We start from the raw sequence: 23,382 nt of genomic DNA on the forward strand, positions 1-23,382 counted from the left end.
GGTCTAGATGGTTATCAGTACACACGTATTTCTTTGTGTCTGTTCTCCACTTAAACACTTTTCTAGACCAACTTCTTCTTAACCTCACCAACTGGCTGCAGTACTTTTTAGACAGTTCTTCATGACATTTTTACTATCATTTCCCAAGGCAGTAAAGGACAAAATAGTATAATAACATGGTCATCATTTCATTCCTCAAAACTTGCTCAGAATCAACATCTGCCTACCTAATGCAAGCATCCCATTGCAGATAGTTCCTTAGTTTCCCGAATTTCGATTTTACAGTGTGGCTTTCATCATCCATGACGTAGAATGCAGTTTAAGACCAGTTCTGTAACTAACCCAGTAGAGTAATTCTCAGAAGACTGACACATGTCACAGATAGTCAGATGGAGATTGAGAGGCTTTTTGAAACTTTACTAGTTCCTGAGATTACCCTAAAGTCAATGCATGATGGAGGTTTTAGAGAGTTCACCTGGGTTTATGGTACTCAACCCATGGAAGTTTATGTTTATGTGCACTCACATTTCAGGTAATTAAAAGAAAAACTCCACTTTTCCCCAAGATGGGCAATGGATAAGCCTGGATCTACCTACAGAGTAACTATAAAAGTAAAATCAAAGTGCTTGTGAGCTGACCTGGTATCATTTTTACAGGGTTCTAATTGCTCCGCCTCTATATCGTAAAAGACAGGCCAAACACAGTTCTGATTTCAATGGCACTTAAGGAATTAACAACCACAGATGTGATGACAGTGTTATAGAAAACAAATCTGCATTAGACAGAGCAGCGTCTACGGGGCTTGAAGGTAAGCGTTGGTGTAAAACTGAAAAAGTCGCTAACGTTTCAGGGAAAACGTGAAAGTGTTTTGGAGACCAGGGTTCTAGCTCTAGTTCCACCATTGACAGTTTGACCACTGTGCCTCAGTTTCACTGTCTGTAAGATGGAAGAGAAGAAAAGCTGCCTTGCTATTTTATATATCTATATATAAATACACCTGTATTTGTATATACAAATTTGGTAACAATATATGAAAAGCAGACTCAGTTATGGCAAGTTTAAACATTCAGCTTTAATTCAAACTATCTGAATCAATTAAAAAAATTAATCAATATTTAAAAGGCCTTAGGCAATATACTGTTAAAAGAATCTACTCAGTAAAAATTGACCAACATATGTCACGACAGCAAAATATCGTATGTCCATGGCTGCACTGGGAATGAGAGACAGAAACGCTAAGGAAAGCAACATATGGTCAAGGAAATCTACAGCCTTGTTCCCAGCGATCACTTATGTAACAAATTCCACAGTACTTTGTTTTGACTGAAGCTTTATGTTAGAGTTCAAAATAGATTTTATCAGTTCCTATCTCAGGAAATAAACCTAGAGTTAGATTATTAAAATATAAACCTGCGTTTTAAAAATTACTATCTTATCAAAGACAAAAATAAATGGCTCAAATAAGAAAATACTCAGTCTATCTTTCTTTTGCTTGAATGACACTCATGCGTGACTCTCCTCTTTCTCCTTCAGTGCAGACGCTTACTAGAAAGCAAGGAGCTGTACAGGTTGAGCCATAGGATATTGCCTACCGGCTATTTCACATGATTCAACTAATATAAAGATTGGGACAAACTGATGAGCAGACCTCCAGCCAGTGACATTAGATTGAAAGACGTCAGATAAAAAACAGCTTAGAACCCCAGAGTTCCTTAAAACTCTAGATTATCTCAAGGCTCAGCTATCAGACTATCTCAAAGATGTAATGGTTTGCCAAAACTGAGCTGAGAATTGGCAGAATGGACAACAGACCATTAGTTTCTCTCCTTCTTTAATATAGTCTGTTCTAGGTAAACACATGTGTCAATAAACAAGTAAACTGAATTAACCACTGGGATAGTCAAGAGCTGCAGGCCCACATGGACAAATTCTCATGACCCATGATGAGTCTGTGCTCTACTTTCTAAGACTGAAGTGTCAGCCTCACTGAGGTCATATAACCTTAGTAGCTAAGGGCATAACTAAGCACAATTATATTCCTTACTGGAGGTTTGAAGAATAAAAACATCAATTGTGATGGTTAATGTTACATGTCAACTAGGTAAGCCTATGAATCTCAGTGGTTTGGCAGATACTATGTAATCATCCCCCATTTTGTGATCTGATGTGAGCAGCCAATCAGTTGGAAGAGGAGTTTCTTTAGTGGTGTGGTCAGCATCCAGGATATAAATGCATGTCCTGGCAAAGCTCTCTCTCTCTCTCTCTCTCTCTCTCTCTCGACCTTGTGTCTGAACTCCAGTTCTTGGGAGGTGACCCAGCGCAGGCCTCCAGCCTATCACCTGACCTGCAGATTTTCGATTCACCAATCCTCACAACCTTATGAGCCAGGAGAGGCCTCCAGCCTGCCGCCTGACCTGCAGGCTTCGGGTTCGTCATCCCTTGCAGCCATGTGAGCCGGAAGAGGTCATCAGCCTGTCGTCTGACCCACAGATTTGGGACTTGCCAGCCCCCACCATTGTGTGAGCCATTTCCTCACAATTGCGGGAGCCATTTTCTTGAAGTAAATTTCTCTCTGTGTATCTATATACACTTTGCTGATTTTGCTGCTCTAACACACCAATAGACAGACTAAGACACCAATAAACTATCTGAATCCAATAATCTTACCTGCTGGTTTGATCTGGCATCACTGAAATTCTTTTTTTTCCCCAACTCTAGAATCACTGCATTCTTAGTTTCAAGAATGTAATCATTGTTAACTGGTTGAGGAAACTTTGTATTTTTCTTCATTAGTCCCTGCGATGGCCTGTAAAAGAAATTCACACCCATGAAAAGCACTGGTTGGCATACAAAGGCTTAGAAATCAGACTGGTTGAAATAACAATCAGACACCAGCATTCATTAGGCATTTATGGGGGCACCTTATGTGCAAAAGTTGAGCACTGGACAGGTAATCAGAGGGTCAGTGAAAATGAGACAAACCATCAATGGGATGGATTGACACAGTAGCCACAACAATGGACTCCAACTTATCAACGATCGTGAAGATGGTACAGGACCGGGCAATGTTTCATTCTGTTATACATAAGGTCACCATGAGTCTGAGCCCACTGGAGGGCACGTAACAACAATATTCATTCAATTATTTAAAGTAGTCATGCCCTTTGTCCTAAGGTGTTTAATACTCATTTTGTGTCTAAGAGATAGCATTATTTAGGAATCCACTAAATGAAAGTTCTGTCCCAGACCAAGCTATTCCATGCATATGTCCCCTCTCAACTGGCCTCTCTTACATCAAAAAGCCTCAATGACACTTACACGGAAGGTGCGCTTTTAGGCAGCCCCATAGCATTGGTGGGTGGGATGGTAGGAAGAGAAGGCAGAACAGAGCTGAGAAAAGCCGCTGGATTCTGGATCCGGCTAGTGGGAGAGACAGGGACTGGGGACACACAGCGGGGATGAAACTGGTTTCCGCTGGAGATGGAAAACGTGAGAGGTGGTTGTGCTGACTCTGTTGCACCTGGAGGTGGTGGTTCGCTTTGGGTGGAAATCCCTCCTGGAGATTTGGTTTGCATGGAGGGGTGAAAAACTAAGAGGCTTTCTTTGCTCACTGTCCTCTGAATGGTTTGAGGAGCACTGCTCAGCGTGAACACTGGAGAGCTGGAGGGGGACACGCTCACCACGGTGGTGTTTGTGGAGGGGAAGAAGTGCTTTGGCCGGGCCAGGCTGAATGTCTGTGATGACGGAGTCTTCACTGGCTTGCTGGACATTGTCACTGCTGGAGGAGCAGTCGAGTTCAAAACACTCATGTTGAAAGGAAACTCCTTAGGAGACGAAGCAGTTGGGCTTTGCAATTGTTGTTGTTCCAGTAAGACTTGGTTGTGAAGCTGTTGTAACTGACTGGAATCGCTGCACACAAACAAGAGTGGGGAGAGAAAAGAGAAATCTGTTACCATTGGCCTCATCCTTCCAAAATGTACAGATAGGCTGTTTATGACTTTTATGTTGATTAAAACCCATAATCAGAGTGGCAAGAATCAACTAGTCACTAGTGAGTCGTTTGGGTCTCTCCATCTTTCCAAGTCTGTTTTATTGCTAGTAAGATGGAAAAAAGGGATAATAGATTTTCTATGGTAGCTGAATTAGAAATAGCAAGTAACTCCATAGCTGTTTTGGAGCCCTGGTGGCGCAGTGGTTAAGAGCTCGTCTGCTAACCAAAAGGTCAGCAGTTTGAATCCACCAGCCACTCCTTGGAAACCTTATGGGGGCAGTTTTACTCTGTCCTATAGGGTCTCTATGAGTCAGAATCTACACAATGGCAACGGGGCTGTAGCTGTTAACTATGATTGTAAATGATTGTAAAAACCAACCTAATACAGCCTCTTCTTGGAACCTCTTTTTAAGAGTAAGTATTTTTGAAAATAGAGTTGGTGGCTTAGTGGTTAAGAATCCGGCTACTAACCAAAAGGTTGGCAGTTCGAATCCACCAGGTGCTCCTTGGAAACCCTATGGGGCCGTTCTACTCTGTCCTATAGGGTTGCTATGAGTCGGAACCGACTTGAAGGCAATGGATTTTTGGTATCAGGTTTGGTTATAAAAGTAATGCTTTTTCTAGAAATTTTAAAACTATAGAAAGGTATGAAGAGAAGAATAAAGATTACTTTTACTGTCATCTCCCTAAAATAACCTGCTGTTAATATTTGTATGCAAATCCTTCCAGAGCTTTTTCATATGTATATACATATACACATACATATGCACCTATACTTAGATAAATTGTTTCTTTAAAAAATGGAATGCTTTTCTACGTACGGCTTTAAAACCAGACTTTTTCACTTAACAATCTAATATGAACATTCTTCTAAGTTAATAAGTCTGCATCATCATTTTTCATGGCCATTTAATAATCATTTTTATGGCTGTACTGTATTAATCCCTTATTGTAGAACATTTAGCTTAGTTTTAAATTTTCCTAAACAATGCTGCAGTGAATAGCCTTGTTGTAAACACCTATTTGTGTTCTTGTCTGATTATTTCTCTAATGTAAATGTATATAAATGAAATTATTGGATTAAAGGTATATCTTAACATTTTTATATATTTAGCCAAAGTGTTCTTCAGAATGGTTGTACCAGTTTATACTACCACAAGCAATATATGAGAGTTCCTGTTTCTCCATACCATAGTCTTATCAATTATCTCTTTAATATTTTGCTATTAATCTAGTGGCAAAAATATCCATTATTTTATATCTGATTATTGCTAGTGATATTGAATATATTTTATTATGCATATTACCAGTTATATATTATTATTTTGTGCATTATTTATACATATCATTTGTCCATTTTTCCTCTCAGAATCTTTATCTTTTTCTTATTAATTTATGAATTTTTTTTAATCTACTAAGGATACCAACTCTTGGCAGTACCTGTTGCAAGTATTTTTCCTGGTAGTTTATTGGGTAGGGGCAGGTCCTGAAGGCCGTGATAAAGAGTTTGAGTTTATTCTAAGTGGCTAGAAAGCAGTTTGAGGATTTTAAGGATAGTGAAATAATCTAATTTGTATTTTAAATATATTACTCTGGCAGCTATTGGAGAACGGACTATATAGTATGGCAAAAGTGAAAATGGAGAGGCCAGTCAGAATGCAAGTGCATTTAACCAGGGAAGAAATGGTGGCGGACTGGACCAGGATGGTGGAAACAGAGATAGAGAGAAGTAGGCAGATTCAAGATATTTTTAGAAGAAAAGCAAGAGAATTGGTGATGGATTGGATACGGGGGATAATGAAAAGGAGGAATCAAGAACAAGTCCTAGGGACTTGACTTGAGCATCTAGGTTTATGAGGGCACCACTTACAAGATGGAGAAAAGTGGGAGAAAAACAGTTTTGGGGAGGATTACCATGAGTTCTTTTGGGACACGCTAAGTTGAAATGTGTGTGGGACATCCAAGTGAAAATGTCAAGTAAGACCACTGAGTATACTAATAGGGAACTCAGAAGATAGGAATGGGACAATCATCAGTTGGTAGACAGCACGTGAAGCCAGAGGACTGAATGTGATCACCTAGGGGGAGAAGGTGGATAGAGAAGAGCCCAGGGCTGTGCCCTGGGGTTGAGTAAAGCAGCTGAAACCAGCAAAGGAGAATCAAAGCAATAGCCAGAGAAGTGAAGTGTTATGGAAATCAAGCGAAGAAAGTGTTTCAAGAGGAGAGAATAATCAACTATGTGAAATGATGCTGAAAGAGAGAAGACAGAAAAGAGGTAAGGAGAGAAGAGAGGAGAAGGATCAGCTGAATTTGGCAGCTTGGAGAATCTGATCATACTTCCTGAAGCCCACTTTAAGGATATTATGAAGATATAATCCAATTTGTGGTCTACTATTAATAGAAACCCTAATGCATTAATGAAATCGCTTTTGGATATGTGATGTATAGAATCTATGAGCTTTACCTCAGTCCTCCATCATGAAATATGCTGCTTGTAATCGTAAGACCAGGCCTGAAAACATGAGGTTCAGGTCTAAAAGAGATGTGGGCAAGACTCTGAAGGGAAATGGGAAACCCAATCCTTAATGCATCACTATGATATTTCTTCAGTTTTCTTTTTGTTACTAGAACGCCATTGTCCTGAAGATATGAAGGATCAGAGAAATGTCCATAATTACTTGCAAAGCTATTAAAATATAATTAAATCCTGCAGCTTAGAAATGAACTAAAATGACTGGAAAAATATTAACATATCCTTCCTACCACAGTCCTTAATTATTATTATTGAAAGAAAAATATTAAATATATAGTTAAAAAATACTGGAATGAAAGTCACTAGTGTGATAACACTATGTGGTTACAGTGAAGGAATTATGGTTGATTTTTCTTTTCTATTTTCCAAATTTTCTGAAATGGATGGTTTGCTCTCAGCTACTAACCAAAAGGTTGGCAGTTCAAATCCACCTAGTGGCACTGCAGAAGAAAGGCCTGGTGATCTACTTCCATAAGATCATAGCCATTGAAAACTCAATGGAGTAGTTCTACTCTGTAACACATGGGGTTGTCAGGAGTTCGAACTGACTGAATGGTAACCGGGGAGGAGGGTTTGAGTTTTTTGGTTGTTGTTGTATTTCTTTTATGGACTACCATCACCTACAGCTTCAGGAAGCATCATTCACACTGTATTCTTTGTGCTGTGCCCCCTGAAGTTGTGCAACATGGTAGCCCCATTTAGGATGTTTATAAATTAGAAAAGTGAAAAAGAAATAGAAACAATGTTCCTCTTGTTGGCAGTGCTCACAGTTTTGATGACCAGCAGACAGTATTCCGACCTTGGAAGAGAAGACACTGAGCTACACACTGATGAGAGTTACTGAAGGGAACTGAATTTCTTCAAGAAATCGTGCTGTATTCCTCACCCTGACTGGTTTGAAAGCAAACCTTAACAAAGAACTGGAAGGGTCTTAGTACTCCTCATCATCTCTTGGCACCAAAGCTTTATTCATAAGATGACCATATGTCCTGATTCATCCAAGACAGTTGCAGTTTATGCTTGCTTTCCTGGTGCAATTATTAATAGTGCTCGCTTTCACTCTCAGAAATGTCCTTGTTTGAATGATAAATTACCTGGTCATTCTAATTATGAACATTGCCTTAGACTTTTCTTGTTCGTAAAAGGAGAAAGAAGATCAAGCTGAGAGCACTCTCTGAGTCACAGAGCTATTACACGATTTGCCTTAAGTCCCACAGACATTTCTGCCCTAGAAAAAGGAGATTAGTTTTTCCACAGATGCTATTTAATTCCTCTTCACAGACATAGTTAATTGCTTTTTTAAGACTGAAAATGTTTTAAAACCACATAGGCATAAAGCTGTCAGGGCTGCCAAACTTTGGTGTTTAGGAGAATCTACTCTTGAATGGGTGACCCTGGGAAGACCTTACATGGGACCACAGTGCTTTTATGGTCTTTGAAATACAGGTAGTTCCCAATTTACGAAGTACTCAAGTTATGGCAAACCACACTTACGACTGTCCTTTTTTTGTTGTTCATCTTGTCATTAGTAGGGAGCCTCGGTGGCAAATGGTTAAAACACTTGGCTGCCAACTGGAAGACTAGTGTTGGAACCTACCAGTCGCTCTATGGGAGAAAGATGTGGTAGTCGGCTTCCCTAAAGATTTACTAGCTTTGCAAACCCTATGGGGCAGTTCTGCTTTGTCCTATAGGGTTGCTGTGAGTAGGAAGCAACTCCACGCAGTGGGTTTGGTTTTTGGTTATTGTTAGTAATATGCACTATATACAGTGCTGCAACGTGTAATTTGCTGATGCCAACTGCCGAAGACAAAGATGGAATTTATAAAGATACTGATAATAAAAGGTAATAATAACGAAAACTGAAAGAAAGTATTTGACTTATGTCTGAACCAACTTACAACGGAGTCGTGGGAACAGAACCTCGTAGAAAGTCAGGGGCTACCTGTACAGTGAAACCTGTGAGAGCCGGAACTCTCTTGTTCCTAAACAAGAGTTCCTAAACCTGTGTCAGCTGGCACTGCCTTGTTTTCCCGGATCTTGGAAATTTTCCACCTTTGATAGGGTGCCGTCTACCCCTTTTCTATCACTTGTTTTAGTGGAACATATTTGAGTTTTCTTTCTCTAGCAGGTTTCCACCTTACACAGGTTCCGGCTCTCGCAGGTTTTACTGTATCTGTTGCTTCTGGAACATAGAAGGTGATCTGATGAATATGAGGTCTATTAAAATTTAAATGTGTTTTATATTTTCATATCATCAGGAAAGTCAATATCAACAGCAACAAAGTTGAACAGAAGGCTCTTCAAATCTTGATCTTTCTTAATTCTTAGAGTTTAAGACCTTTTTTCTTCTCTTCATTAATATCTATTAATGGATATCTATTACTGTTGACAAATGCTATGTGCTGTGCAATCCTTTGTTCATCCATGAAAATTCTTGTCTTGAATTAAACTAAGAATTTAGGAGAATTAGCCATTTGGCACAGTAGGCTCCCCCTCCCCTTTTTAGAAGTGAGTAAGCTGAATGAATAAAATAATATAATAAAATTTTAATTAACCTCTTAAATTTCATAGTAGATGAAAGATCTGCAATCAAGAGAAGCAGAAATATATGTTAGATTTTCCTTAGAAAACTATATACAGTTAACTTTGTTTCTGCTGATGTTCACTTTTCTTTTTAATTTTTAACGGGGCTCATATTTGGCAAGTCACATTCTGTGCTGCTATAGCAAAAAGATAGCATTATGTGGTCTTCAGAACATGCTTATATTGTAGTCTGGGTAAATTTTAATCTGATGATGCTGCAGAAATGTTTTATTGTGGTTATGGAAATAAAAAAGGTAGCTATGAAAAGTAAGTAATCTTAGAAATAAAAGGAAAATAAAAAGGGACCAGGATGGTGTTGAATGGTTCTTATTTTTAGTTCTCATTGAAAAAAAGTTAAGGACCAGTTTTCTCTTTTAAGTAAGACTTTAAATAGCATCTTAGTCTTTACCATTCAATGCAGTATACTGGATTACAGAGAGTTACAAACCTTAAACAAAAAGATATATAAGATACAGTGTCAAATTATTTTGCCTATCTAATAGGAAGAATTCATTTGAGAATAATATCTTTTTGTTTGGACAAGTTTTATTTTCTTTGTTTCCTTAAACTCTATCTTGTTTCAGAAAGGACTTAAAACTGTTAGGATTAGTTTATTCATTACATCAGGGCAAGCTGCTAATTCCTTTATTCAATGAACTTTTCTGAAGTCTACTATATGTCTACTTTGCTAGATGCTGTAGGAGACAAATGTGCCTGAGATAGTATGAACTGTTGAGGGTTCAAAAATCTAGTAGGGCATACATACATATAACACAAATAACCACTAGTTATTTACAAATAACATGTGGAGCTGACTTACCATTTACTAATGAAGGTACAAAGTGCAATGAAAGGATAAAGGAAGGGAAGATTAATTACAAAGCACACCAGTTCTGAAATCCCGAGTAACCCCTCTAATTCGTAGTAACAATCTGTCATAAATTGCTAAGCTCAGCTGCTCACCGCCTATTTATTCTTTTTGCTATGAGGATTTATGAAATCAGGATTTTATATCCAGTTTTCTTTCTGAAGATTTGTCAATTCCCTCAGGTTACCTTAAAACATCTTCCCTTTTGCCACCACTTAGCCATACAGTTAAGAACATAAGCTCTGCAGACAGATCTAGGTCCTAATCCTGGCTCTGCCATTTATTATCTGTGTGTCTTTGGATAGTTTCTTAACTGTTCTGAGCTCCATTTCCTCATAAGGAAAATAGGAATAAATAATACCTCTTAAGATGGTTGTGAGAATTGATAAGAAAATATGAATAAAGCACCTGACACATACGAGTGCTCAATATTTGTGGCACTTATATTTTTTAGTTCCTGAACTACAAAAATCCATTTCAAGATTTGTAAGAATGAAAGGCAGAGTTTCAGGATTTTAAGGATGCTTCTTGTTGTGGTTTCTGGAATACAAAGGAATTTCTTAAGAATTTTGAATTGTCAAGTTGAAATGTCAAGACTTAGTGGCAAACACAACAAAACAAACTTGGAATTCAGTATCAAGCACTTTTGAAAGCAGTTCTGGCAACAGTCTCAGGCCGCCTGTGATCTCACCAGCTCTCTAGAGCAGACTGTGCACATTACATCTCAACTCCATGATCAATGACCTTCCGTTGTTTTTAGCTGCCGTGGAGTTGGCCCCTGACTCATGGGGACCCCACGACCAACTGAATGAAATGCTGCTGGTCCTGCAACATCCTCATGACTGGCTGTGGATTAGACCAGACTGTTGTGACCTGTAAAGTTTCAATTGGCTGATTTTTTTTGGTAGATAACTAGGCCTTTCTTCCTAGTCTGTCTCAGTCTAGAAGCTATGCTGAAGCCTGTTTAGGATCATAGCAACATGCGAGCCTCCACAGACAGATGGGTAGTGGCTATGCATGAGGTGCATTGGCCAGGAGTCAAACCCAGGTCTCCTGCATGAAAGGAGAGAATTCTACCACAGAACCACCAATGCCACTGTTGTTGTTAGGTGCTGTTGAGTGGGTTCCAAATCATAGAGACCCTATGTACAATGGAATGAAACACTGCCTAAACCTGCGCCATCCTCACAAACGTTGCTATGTTTGAACCCATTGTTGCAACCACTGTGTCAATCATTTCGTTGAGGGTCTTCCTCTTTTTTGCTGACCCTCTACTTTACCAAGCATGACGTCCTTCTCCAGGGACTGATCCCTCCTGATAACATGTCTAAAGTAAGTGAGACAACATCTCACCATCCTCACTTCCAAGGAACATGCCGTTAGCAGCTTAAAATTGGCCACTGTGGGAGTATTTACACCATAAAAATTGGCAAGTGCTACAAATTAGGGCTTCCCCACCCTCACCAGTTGTTAAACATTTTCCAGCACAGCCTAAAAGAAAACAAAACAAAACAAATAACCCTCACTGATTCCTGGGCACCATTGCCCAGAGAGTCAATTGGCCTGGGATGGAATCTAGGTATAGTTGTTATTATCTTTTTAAATTTAGACCAGTGGCTCTTAAACTTTAGCTTGCGTCAGAATCCCCTGAAGGACTTGCTAAAACACAGACTTCTGGTCCCCGCCCCTAGAGTTTCTGATTCCAAAGGTATGAGGTGGGGCCTGAGAGTGTGCATTTCTATCAAGCTCCCAGGTGATGCTGTTGGTTCACCTGCCATACTTTGAGCTGCAAGGCCCTATGTGATTCTAAAATGCATTCAAGACTAAGAACCACCAATTAAAAAAAAATACTTGTCCGCAAAGCATAAGCTTTCCCCATACATTCTGATTTTTATCTGACATTTTCCTCACTTTATATGTTAATTGTCATTTTTTCCTGGGTGTGGGGGTTGGGGAGGGAGCAGAAAGAATTGAAACTCAGTTTATTTCCCTAACTCTAGACCCATGATTTCCAAACTAGCTGGACAGTAGAATAATCTGTGGAGGGATTCTGATTCAACACAGAGAGAGGGCATGCATATTTTTAAAAAATTCCACCTTTTATTCTAAGGAGGAGCCCTGGTGGCACAGTGGTTGAGCGCTTAGCTGCTAACCGAAAAGTTGGTGGTTTGAACCTACCAGCCTCTCTGTGGGAAAAAGATGTAGCAGTCTGCTTCCATAAAGATTACAGCCTTGGAAACCCTATGGGGGCAGTTCTACTCTGGCCTATAGGGTCACTATGAGTCAGAATCAACTTGACGGCAATTTTTTTTTTTTTTTTAAATTCTAGAGTGTAGTCAGGATTAAGAATCATTGCTCTAGACAGCTTGATATTCAAGGTTAAGATTTCAAAGTCTCAAATATGCAGGCTTTGATGATAAAATGCTTACACAGCACAGCCTCCCTTTCTGTTGCAGGTTTAAGATCTATGAGTATTATTTCTATTTTCTGTATGAATGGCAAATTGAAAGCACAAGCATAAAATTGTATCTTTAAGATTATTCCGAGACTCAATATTTTAATATAAAACCTGTGAGGTTAAAACTAGTGAGGTTAAAAGCAGCAGAAGAAGGTTGTAGGCATGTAGATTCACAACGGATGTGTGTTGGGGGGGGTTGTGCATGCGCATGTATATTTATAACTATACCAATACAAACGTATATACACACAATTAAGAGAAAATTTAATGTGAGCAAAAAATGTTTAAAAAGCACACAGTGCTGAGGGCTAGAATTTTAAAGGGTGTTGCTATATAATTTACCACTAAGAATTTTGACATTAATTGGAAGCCTCATGTAGCACACACTGCTAGTTGGTTGTCCATTCTTGTAAAGGAACCCGATTTTATTCACAGTGGCAATATGTCTGGCTAAAGACTACACTTCCTGAGCTTCTTTGCAGCCAGTATACTATGTGACTAAGTTCTAGCTGAAGACTATATAAGCAGAAGATTTTGGGTGAGACCACTAATAAAGACTCTAAAAGGAGTTCTGACATCAGGACCATACACTTCTGCCCATTTACCCTTCCTGCTCCCTAAAATGCAGATGTGAGGACTAGGTCACCATCAGCCATCTTGGATCATGAAGAGACCTAGAGCAGAAGCCAGTGCTGAAGATGGCAGAGCAGAAGACAGAAGGAGGCTTGGTTTTTAATGACTAGGAAGCCACCATAACAGTCCCAGACTGCCCACCTAATTCCTTCATGTGAAAGAAAATAAACCCTTATGTGTTTAACTCGCTGTTAGTTTAGGTTTTCTGTAACATGAAGCTAAAACTCATCCTAACTGACATACTTAATAATCCCCAAAACTGTCCCTGGGTAAAAGGAGTCTCTACCAAGGGGCTATTCCCAAGGAGGTTGTTTTTGTTACCTGTTTCCCATAGCTCCCTTCTCTGACAACAGCCTCCACCCAGTTTCTGATTTGATCCATGTGACTCTTCTTCTTTCCCAACATAAATCCTCTAGCTAGCTGAGTGGACTGGGGTGGGATGGGGTGTAGTCACCTGACAGGGGTGGGCCAATTGGAATATGGGATTGAGCCAAGGAGAATGATTTTGTTAGCAGCAGAACTTGATAGATCCTGATGTAGAGCGAGGACATAACATTATGGGCCAGGTATGAATTGATGAGTCTTCAAAGAAAGAAGAATGGAGCAGATACGCAAAGAGGAAACAAGGAAGTCCTCAGACAGCCTGGTGGTGTGGACATAGAATGGGTTAATCATGTGGCCCCTGAGTGACAGGGGAGCAGGCCTAGCTCCCCTCATGAGTTCTCCCTCTCCACGCAGGGCCTGGCTGAGTTTTGTTTCTGGTCCCGTCCTATATCCCTACAATGACCTGTTCCTCTCTTTTTACTTTAAGGGATTCCTGTTTACTGTGAGCAACAGAACTTCAAGGGGACAGAGACAATTTTGGATATGACTTGCTAAGAGGCATGTTTTGTACCATTTAACTCGAAGCCCAGAATTTTGCCTCATGTAATGGTAAGAAGAAGAAACATAAAACTAAATGACATGCACTGCTTCCAATGACCATCTCGGGGTCGGCGCTGAGAACACTTGATGAGGCTGCAGACTTTAATGCTGATGCCTAAAGGTCTATGTAATTCTAAACATAACGTATATAATTTTGACATGTGGATGAAACAGAACATAACGGTATCATCACGTTCTGTATTTGCTTTGCTATGGATGAACATTAAACACTGCAACACGGTTCTGACAGAGGCTCTAGAGTGTTATGGTGAGACATCAGGCTCCTGGGGTGAGTCTGAAAATCATGATTCCTTCTTTCATCCTATTACGTTTATACAAAACCTACTGATGTTACTATAGTGTATCCATCAATAACAAAGAACTATTTTAAAAAATCCTAAATAGTTTTTCATAATGACTAAAAAAGCTTAGGATAAAGCAGAAATGGAAAATACAAGGGTGAAACTATAGACTATCAGGATTATTAGACACAAGGACGGGTTTTATAAGAAGAGGGTAGAAATGCTTTACCTGGAGGCCTCTGATGTTAGACCAATGTCTTTCTGAGCTAGTTTAGGTGTAGTATTGCTGGGAAGTAGAATATTAATAACAAGCATGATACTGATAGTACGCTAACATTGATGTAAGGATGTACTGTTTGCAAAGCATTTTATATGTATTTTCCCATTTGGTAATTCCCTTTTAAAAGAGCCACCATTTTTAAGAAGGACAGACTCAGGAGAAGATTACAGGTGCTCTTGGTTATCCATTCTAATTTTTACTTACAGTTTGGGTTTAGCCAGGACTGGAGGGGGCTCTTTGATGGGAGAAGAAGGCTCAGGGATTTTTGCTGCCTGTCCATTGAACCTCTCCTGGAAAGAATTAGGCCTGGTCTGGTTGGCAGTAGGCATCACACCCTCAGAAGATGCTTCACTTCCATTGTCATCTTCGGGCAGATTAAAGTGCACACGAAGGCCTATCCTTGAGCTGGACCGGGGCTCGTTGTGGTTCACCAGAACCCCTTCCAGTTTGGGTCTGGGGGGCTGTTCCACAGAAGGAGGCTCCGGGTAGGGTGGGGATGGCTGTTGCTCAGTGATAGTCAGGTTGTTTGTAGAGCTGGCTGAGCGAAGAGACCCGTTATTGCTCAGGTCTTCATTTCCTAAAAGGACAATTACAGACCTGAGCTGTTAGCCTTACCCAACAAGACTGAAATAGGCTTGTAACCCTAGAGTTGGGCATATATACAAATGGAAAACTATTTAAACCAGCTGAGTATACTAATGGGAAAATGCTTCTCAAAACCAGAGAACATAATCTGGGCATTAAAGAATGAAGAGGATACAGGGAGAGGAAAAAAACTAAAGTAAAAATCTAAGTGTTATTTGGGAAGGAATTTTAGAAGTTTATATAAGACCAAGGAGAACTTCTTTTTTAAGGGAGCATAAAGGAGCCCTGGTGGTACAGTGCTTAAGCATTCAACTGCTAACCAAAAGGTTGGTGGTACAAACCCACCAGCTGCTCCATGGGAGAAAGATGTGGCAGTCTGCTTCTGTAAAGATTACAGCCTTGTAAACCCTATGGGGGCAGTTCTACTCTGTCCTATATGAGTCGGAACCCACTGGACGGCAATGGGTATAACAGACAACAGCAGGTATAACTGTGGCGGTGGTGATGGTGGTGATTCTAAATACAATAAGAAAAGGCTATTGAAAATTGAATATTATTCAAGGTTATTTTCCTCAATAATTTAAGTATTTTAGGAGAGCCAAGCTAGCTTCATATGGAAACAGTAAGGAAATGTTATACAAACTCTCTACGTTCATATCAAGGTCATAGTCTAAAGTATTATGGCATTTAAGGAGCCCTTACCTCGCACATCCAATTGTGCAATGCTTGACACAGTGCCATATTTGTTGCTTGCAGTACATGTGAAGCACCCAGAGTCCTGTGCAAATACCTCAGCAATGACCAAAGTACAGATCTCCTCTAGATGCCAGTAAAATAGAACGGTTATTGACTTAACTATGGAAGTGAAATTTACTGATATCAGATAATGATTCAGCAAAAGTCAGTATAAGAAGCTGGCTATATTAATTCTTTGAAAATAATTAGCCAAAATAATTATTTGATTGAATTGATTGATTAGCAGGTGAGATGAGTCAAAGGGTGTACATCCAATAACTCCATGCAAACAGATCAAGTATTGAAACGGAGATTACGTAATAACATAGCAAATTATATATAATGGATTATTGGATTATCTTCTGTTTTTACATTGTGAGTCCAGATGACAGAAAATAGAATGGAGTAACAATAAATGTAAAAAACCACAAAAACAAATTGGGAATTAAAGCATAAGGAGTCAAATAAAGGAACTAATAAAACATTTCCAAACCCAGGTGTCTCACTATTTCTACTTGTAGTGAGGCAATTTTAAACAAAAGCCACAATTTAAAACTGGATAATAAGTACATATTTTGCTTAGCTTCAGAGGGATTGGCATTCTACTTTTAGAAAAGGAACTAATAGTAATTAGCTGAAATTTTGGATGAAAGAAGAGTGAAATGCTTATCTTCCTTGGTCATATTGTGGTAATTCTTTGCGGATTATTCTGATACACAGTATGAGCCCCCATCAATAATTACACAGACAGAGCCGTACTACTGAAGCCTAAAGTTATTACAATTACATATTCCTTGATAGCTAAAGAAGAGGAGATGTAAGACAGTAGCATAAACTCTCAGATATCACTCGATATGCCAGACATTAACACAGGGCTTCGAACCACTTCTGCTTGGCTCACTCATGGCCGATGAAGTGAAAACCGAACAGACTCGATTTTTAAAATGTGGGTGAAGGGGAATGATAAGTGGAATGAGAAAAATTACGGGTGGAGACCCTGCTAGAAACTTAATCTCCCTCTTAGTAAACAAGGGCAGCGTGCATGTTGCATAGCAACCAAATCTCTTGATCCGCAGCGTTGGAAACAGCAGTTGCCTGCTGGAAGATGGCAGCCAAATGTGCTGCTTTGAATGTGTGTAGTTCTCCATAGTACTGGCAATAATCCAATCTCCCACATCAGGCTCCTGAAAGGGCTCACTACACCTCTTCCGACTCTCCCATTCCAGGGCTTCAAACCTTAATTTTTCCTATTCCACTTATCGTTTCGCTTCACTCAAATTTAAAAAATTTAGGTTTGTTTTGATTTTGCTTCGTTGGCCATGACTGAACTGGTTTGAACTGGTTCGAAGCCCTGCATTAAGAATAAAATGATTCAAACATAAGCTGTATTAGGAGAGGCTTGGCATCTCAGTGTTTTATGATAATGGAATTGAATTAGCTGGACCACCCGCAGGAAAATTGGACAGGAGGCTGTTGCAGATAGTATTGAGTTACTACTCAATAACCCTTCATCCTCCTTGTTCCTTTTTAATAGTATCCTGGTATTCTCCACCCTTCTGGGAAATGCCATGTTCTTTGAGGCAAGCTGGCCTCTCCCAGTCTCCAGTGGTGAATTACAATTGGTACCAGCCAGTCATTAACTCTATTCTTGCTAAGTGGTGGCATGTGACACTCAATTTTGCTCACTGAGATGTGAGGAAAAGGCTTCTGGTGAGTTTCTGGGAAAGTTCTACTTGTTCTTTATGAGGGACACAAGATACTGTTATTCCCTATTTTGCCTCTGGATGTTGTCATCTGATGTGGTACCTGGAACCATGGCAGCAATCTTGGGTCCACGACTAGAGACAGCCTAAGAAGATACTCTCAAGATGGCAGAATGGAAAAGAAAAAAAGGTTTAGCCCCTGGTGATCACTGAGCTGCTAAACTAACCAACGCCAGGACTGCCATTTCTTAGGGTTTCCTGTTACGTGAGAAAATATATTTCTTCTTATTGCTTAAGCCTCTTTAAATTAGGTCTTCTTTACTTTCTGCCCAAAGAATTTTAAATGATGGAGGCAAAGTCTGGTTTTGGTGCTTCTCTGCCTTTTTCTGAGTCCTTGGCCTGTGCTTCCTTTTCTCTGTTCCCCTGCCCAAACATTCATATTCTGTCTTCCAGCAACCTGCTCTCAGAAAATGATCTGATAAATTCATTCCCACTACACTGTATATCTGCCTGATAAGCTAAAGTATCCTGTTTCCAAAGGGTATTTGCTTTTATTAGGTGGAAGGAAGAACTCTCTAACTGTGAAACTTTAGGAGTCGTGGATCTGGACTTGTTTTGAGCAGGGACCTATTTTGGGTGACTCTGAAATTATTTTGTGAATGGAATTGCCTAACGAAAAAGCCAGTTTGTGATGAAAGAATCAAAGGCCTAAAATATTTTCACGGGAAAAAATACTACTCCACTACAAGCAGTGCAAGAATAAAGACTACTTCTGGTCTTTACTATGTATCCCCAAGGGTCAAGTATGCAACACGAATGTCCAGGGTCTGCTTCTGGAATGCCTTTCCATTCAGTTACCAGAAGAGAGAATTATAATAATGAAATTCTTACCCAGGGCTGCAGGTACAATCTGATTTCTCAGGACAGTCACCAGAGATGGCATTTAGATGTTTATACATGATTTGTGAGTGACTTGCATTTTTTAGAGGTAAGACCTTCACCTACTAAATGCTATTTCGATCTCATCTTTAGTATCCTCCCAACCAAATCTAATAACACCATGGACGTTTTATTGAATCTCTGCAAATTTCAAAGTCTGATGTACAAGTTTTGAGACACATGCTGTAGAATTAGAATTACCTAACATCTTGGAAATTGCTCTGCCCAGTTTGGAAATTATGAGTGGGTTCTAAGCACAGAGGGGGAAAGAAAAATATATATATATATATGCACAGTATTCCAAATTTGTACGTTCCCCTCTTTCTCTTTCCCTACAGTAATAGCTAGAGTTGATTTTTTTTCTAAAACTTTATTTTTCTCTTTGTTCTTGACAAAGGAGTAATTCCAATTTGTTTTTGTATATTTATCAAATCAGTGAACACATACTAATAAATTAAGATGGAAGTGATCTTTTACCTGGCTCTGCCATGGACCGAGGTTCTGAAAGGGAAAAAAAATTAAGTTAGAGGATTCTGAGCATTTATTTTACTGAGAGGCTATGTATTCACTAGAAGCTTTTATAGAGCTCTATAGTCTCTGGTATACTCAGGAGTGATTTGAGAAGGTTCATCTGTAACTGTTAAGTAAAATGATCTAAGAAACAAGGACAGGATGGATTATCACAGAATGGCAGCAAGAGAGCTGCTAATCAATGATGTTGCCACATGTGGGGACACACCTGGGTATGTAAACCTTAGGTGGGGAAAACTTAGTGTGCTAGCTGGGATTCAGAAATGACTTGCTTTTACTGGTACTCAATCAGCCTAATCTGAAAAATGGTTTGTGAAACTAATGAAACACAGCTAGCTACCACACCCTCCATCAGACTGAGTATAGCGCAACTATATGGTGCCCAGCTACCACCATCGGCCGCTCTTTTGACAGGGATGACAATAGAGGGTCCTGGACAGAGCTGGAGAAAAATCTAGAACAAAATTCTAACTCACAATAAAAAGACCAAACTTACTGGTCTGACGGAGACTAAAGAAACCCCAAGAGTATGGCCCCCGAATACCCTTTTAACTCAGTACTGAAGTCACTCCTGAGGGTTACCCTTCAGCCAACGATTAGACAAGCCCATAAAACAAACAATAATACACATAGCTCAACCACGTATATGAGACTAAATGGGTGCACCAGCCCAGCGGCAAGGACAAGAAGGCCGGAGGGGACAGGAAAGCTAGACGAATGGAAAACCGGCAACCCAAGGTCAAGAAAGGGAGAGTGTTGACACTTCGTAGGATTGGCAAACAATGTCACAAAACAATGTGTGTATTAATTGTTTAATGAGAAACTCATTTGCTCTGTAAACCTTCGCCTAAAATACAATAAAAGAAAAAAAAAAAAAGAGTTTGTGAAGATTGAGAGGCCATTACTTCCTTCGGGTTTTCCCATCCTAATAAAATGTAGAATATACCTTCTCTTCTGAGGTTTCTAATATCCACGGCCTCAAGATAGGTTCCTTGAGAGCAGGTTCTTTATCTTAAAATTCTTTGGTATTCTTGAAAGTGTCCAGCACAATACTGACTGCAAGTGTTTGATTAATGTTTATTGAATTGCAGCCACTCAAAAAATATTTGTTGAACTTAGATACAATCTTCTACACTGATAAAACTGTTCAATTTTTTTTCTCAGTTTAAATGGTTTTCAGAGTATATTATTGTTGCTGCTACTGCTGCTAAAATCTGATACTGGTTCTGATTCACATACTATATTAATCCAAGAACTATTTTGTGATAGGCAGAAAGAAACTAACAAAGCAGCAAATAAATTTCAACTTATTTTATGGCAGAGATGGATCAAGGTGAGAGCACTGCATAAACATACATAACATGAAATTAAAAAAGTTAACCACTTGAATATATAAATAATTCTTATAAGTGACTAAGAAGAAGAACAAAACTTGAATATAAAAATGGGCAAAGGATACGAACAGGCAATTTACAAGTAAATACAAAGACCCAGTAAAATATGAAAAAAAGTTCCATCCCACATCTAATTAATGAGAACTCATTGCTGTCAAGTCGATTCCGACTCATAGTGACCCTATAGGACAGAGTAGAACGAGCTCATAGGGTTTCCAAGGAGCAACTGGTGGATTCAAACTGCAGACCTTTTGGTTAGCAGCTAAACGCTTAACCACTGTGCCACAAGGGAAAGGCAAATTAAAACATGTGGTCCCAATTTTGGCCTATAAAATTGGTGAAGGTTAAAAAAAAAAAAGTTAATACCCATTGTAGGTGAAGGTATGAGGCAAAATGTATTCCCATAAATTGGGGGCTGTAGTATACCACAGCTAGGACAAAATGTGTCTCAGTTTAACTGGGGCAGACATAGTTTATGCCTGGCATCCCTGCATAATTATTAATAGCATCCTCTTTCACTCTAAAAAGTGTACCAGTTTGGGTGATCAGTTGTGTGATCATCCTAAATATAGCTCAACCTTTGGGATGGCATTTTGGTATGTACTAAAAACGTAAAAAATGTGAATTTACATTTGCAATTCCAGTACTAGAAATTTATTCCAAGCCAATAACTACAGATATTCACAAAAATTTCCTCTGTGAACATGCATTGATACACAGTTTATAATAGTGAAACTTGTAAACAATCTAAATGTTCAACAATAGGAGATAAATATGAAATTGAATGCTACCGATTTATTTTAAAAAGAAAGATCTGTATTAACATGGAAAGATGTTCATAAAATGCTGAGTGAAAAAAAGAATTTACGAAGAAGACTATGATTTTATTTTTATTTTAAAACCATATGGATGGAAAAATTCTGGAAGAATTTACACCAAAATATTAACAGTATTTGGGAGTTTTGGGGAGCATGATTATAGGTGATTTTTATTTCATTCTTTTTGATCGTTTGCATTTTTAGTTAGTTGTTAAATAGTTAAAAAATACATATATAAAATAAATTTTTAAGAAAAAATTGTCAAAAATTCAGGAATGGTTAATGGTGATGGTTGAACACCATGATGAACATAATACTGTCACTGAATTGTACATGTCAAGATTGCAGAAATAGCAAACGTTTTGTTACATATATACTTATCACAATGAAAAAAAGAACAAATTATCAGAAAAATCATTTTAAAACATCAACTTACTTTTCTGTAAAATCCTAAAATCTGGAGAATCTTCTATCAAGGTCCCTTCTCTATACCACTCAACTTTAGGAGATGGTGCTCCTTTTACTCTGCACTCAAAGACGACCAGCTGACCCTCAGAGGCCGATAAATTTTGTAGCATCTGTAATGAGAATAATATTGTGAGAACCAAAATATATACATTCTTGGAATCTACTTCCAGTGCTGAATTTGAAAAAAAAAAAAAAAGACAACAATATTTGAGTTTTCTCCAAGTCCCTCACATCTCCAGCAGCTTCAGTTCTGTGCTTGTACATGAAGTCTATGCATTTTTGAAGATTGAATCACCGGGGCCCACATAAAAGCTTTTTCCTTATTACCTTTTTCCTTTACCTTCCTGCTTCAGTGCTAGGTAAGTTTGTTGTTGTTACTTGCCTTCGAGTCAGCCTATACTTACATAACAGAACGAGCAGTTGTCCAGTCCTGTGCCATCTTCATGATCATTGGCATGTTTTGAGTTATAACTATTGTATCAATCCAGCTCTTTTGGTTTCCCTCATTTTCGCATTGTGAGGGCCAAGTGGAGTTTGGTTCCCAGAAATAACAATAATAATAATAGTAATAAATTTGCAGTGAGTATCGACTAGGTATATTCAGCATAGGAGGGATGTATTATCCCACAAAAGATTATGGCTGTCCATGATGTGGAACAGAGTCCCTGGGTGGTGCAAACAGTTAATGCACTCGGCTGCTAACCAAAAGGTTGCAAGTTTGAGTCCACTCAGAGGCACCTCAGGAGAAAGGCCTGGTGATCTACTTCTGAAAAATCAGCCATTGAAAACCCTACGGAGCACAGTCCTACTCTGACACACACGGTGTCTCCAGGAGTCGGAATTGACTCTAGGCAACTGTTTTTTTTTTTCTTTTTCCCTAAATCATGTGGAGCAGCCCTGTGGCCCAAACAACTGGCTGTGTCCCTGGCTTTGCCTTGTTTACACTATGCACTTCTGGAAATTGGTGTTTGTTTTTCTGTTTTGTTTACGTTATGGGATCTTTACAGCACAGCATTTCTGATTTGTTGAGAGATAGAAATAATGACACTCCTTGTAAAATTATAGTCACGTGTAAAATCTTATGTAATTGTAAAATATGTTGTAATTTTGTGGAGGAACCATTAAATGCTTTTCCACACTTCTGTGAAAAAAGGTTTTCAAGAAATCTTGGATTGTGAAATATTAGTGTATTCTATGATAGACTCTACAGGAGGGTGGAACTCACATTTTCCTTTCACAGCTGTTCTTATATCCACCTTGGTTTGTGAGCTAAAAATCATACATTCATTTGTGTAGTCGGTATACTACTTTTGGTGATGAAATAAATATATCTTTGGCATGTATGTGGGCATATTTTTGTATTTAATTTTGGCCCAAAGACTGTAAACACGGAAGGGTTATGATTAAGCTTCTTCCACAAACTCTATAAGTAACAAATGCTGCAAGGCTTTCTGTTATTTCAATTTTGGGACCTGCATTTAGGAAATACTGGCTCTTGCTTCAGAGAAAAGTAAAACCAGTGGGGTTTTGTCATTCACTCTTACAAACATGTCGTGATTGTTTACAACTTTTACTTGAATAACTTACACTATTTTGTGCATGACTCCCATGATAATTATGGCATTTGCCTAAGGAAT

At 38.9% G+C, this 23,382-nt stretch overlaps 1 protein-coding gene across 2 annotated transcripts in view; it reads right to left on the minus strand.

Annotated features, from left to right (window-relative positions):
* MYPN (myopalladin) overlaps positions 1-23,382 on the minus strand; it is a 114,589-nt gene that overhangs the window by 37,022 nt on the left and 54,185 nt on the right. For both annotated transcript variants that reach the window (XM_004386403.1, XM_004386404.1), the window contains 6 exons: positions 21,714-21,855; positions 19,012-19,035; positions 15,860-15,976; positions 14,777-15,149; positions 3,319-3,909; positions 2,668-2,806 (listed from right to left, as the gene is read on the minus strand). In XM_004386403.1, coding sequence (XP_004386460.1) covers positions 2,668-2,806; positions 3,319-3,909; positions 14,777-15,149; positions 15,860-15,976; positions 19,012-19,035; positions 21,714-21,855 — 1,386 coding nt within the window. The remainder of the gene's footprint in view (positions 1-2,667; positions 2,807-3,318; positions 3,910-14,776; positions 15,150-15,859; positions 15,977-19,011; positions 19,036-21,713; positions 21,856-23,382) is intronic.

Source organism: Trichechus manatus, unplaced genomic scaffold (assembly GCF_000243295.1).
Source record: "Trichechus manatus latirostris isolate Lorelei unplaced genomic scaffold, TriManLat1.0 scaffold00163, whole genome shotgun sequence".
In the NCBI taxonomy this organism is placed as follows: domain Eukaryota; kingdom Metazoa; phylum Chordata; class Mammalia; order Sirenia; family Trichechidae; genus Trichechus; species Trichechus manatus.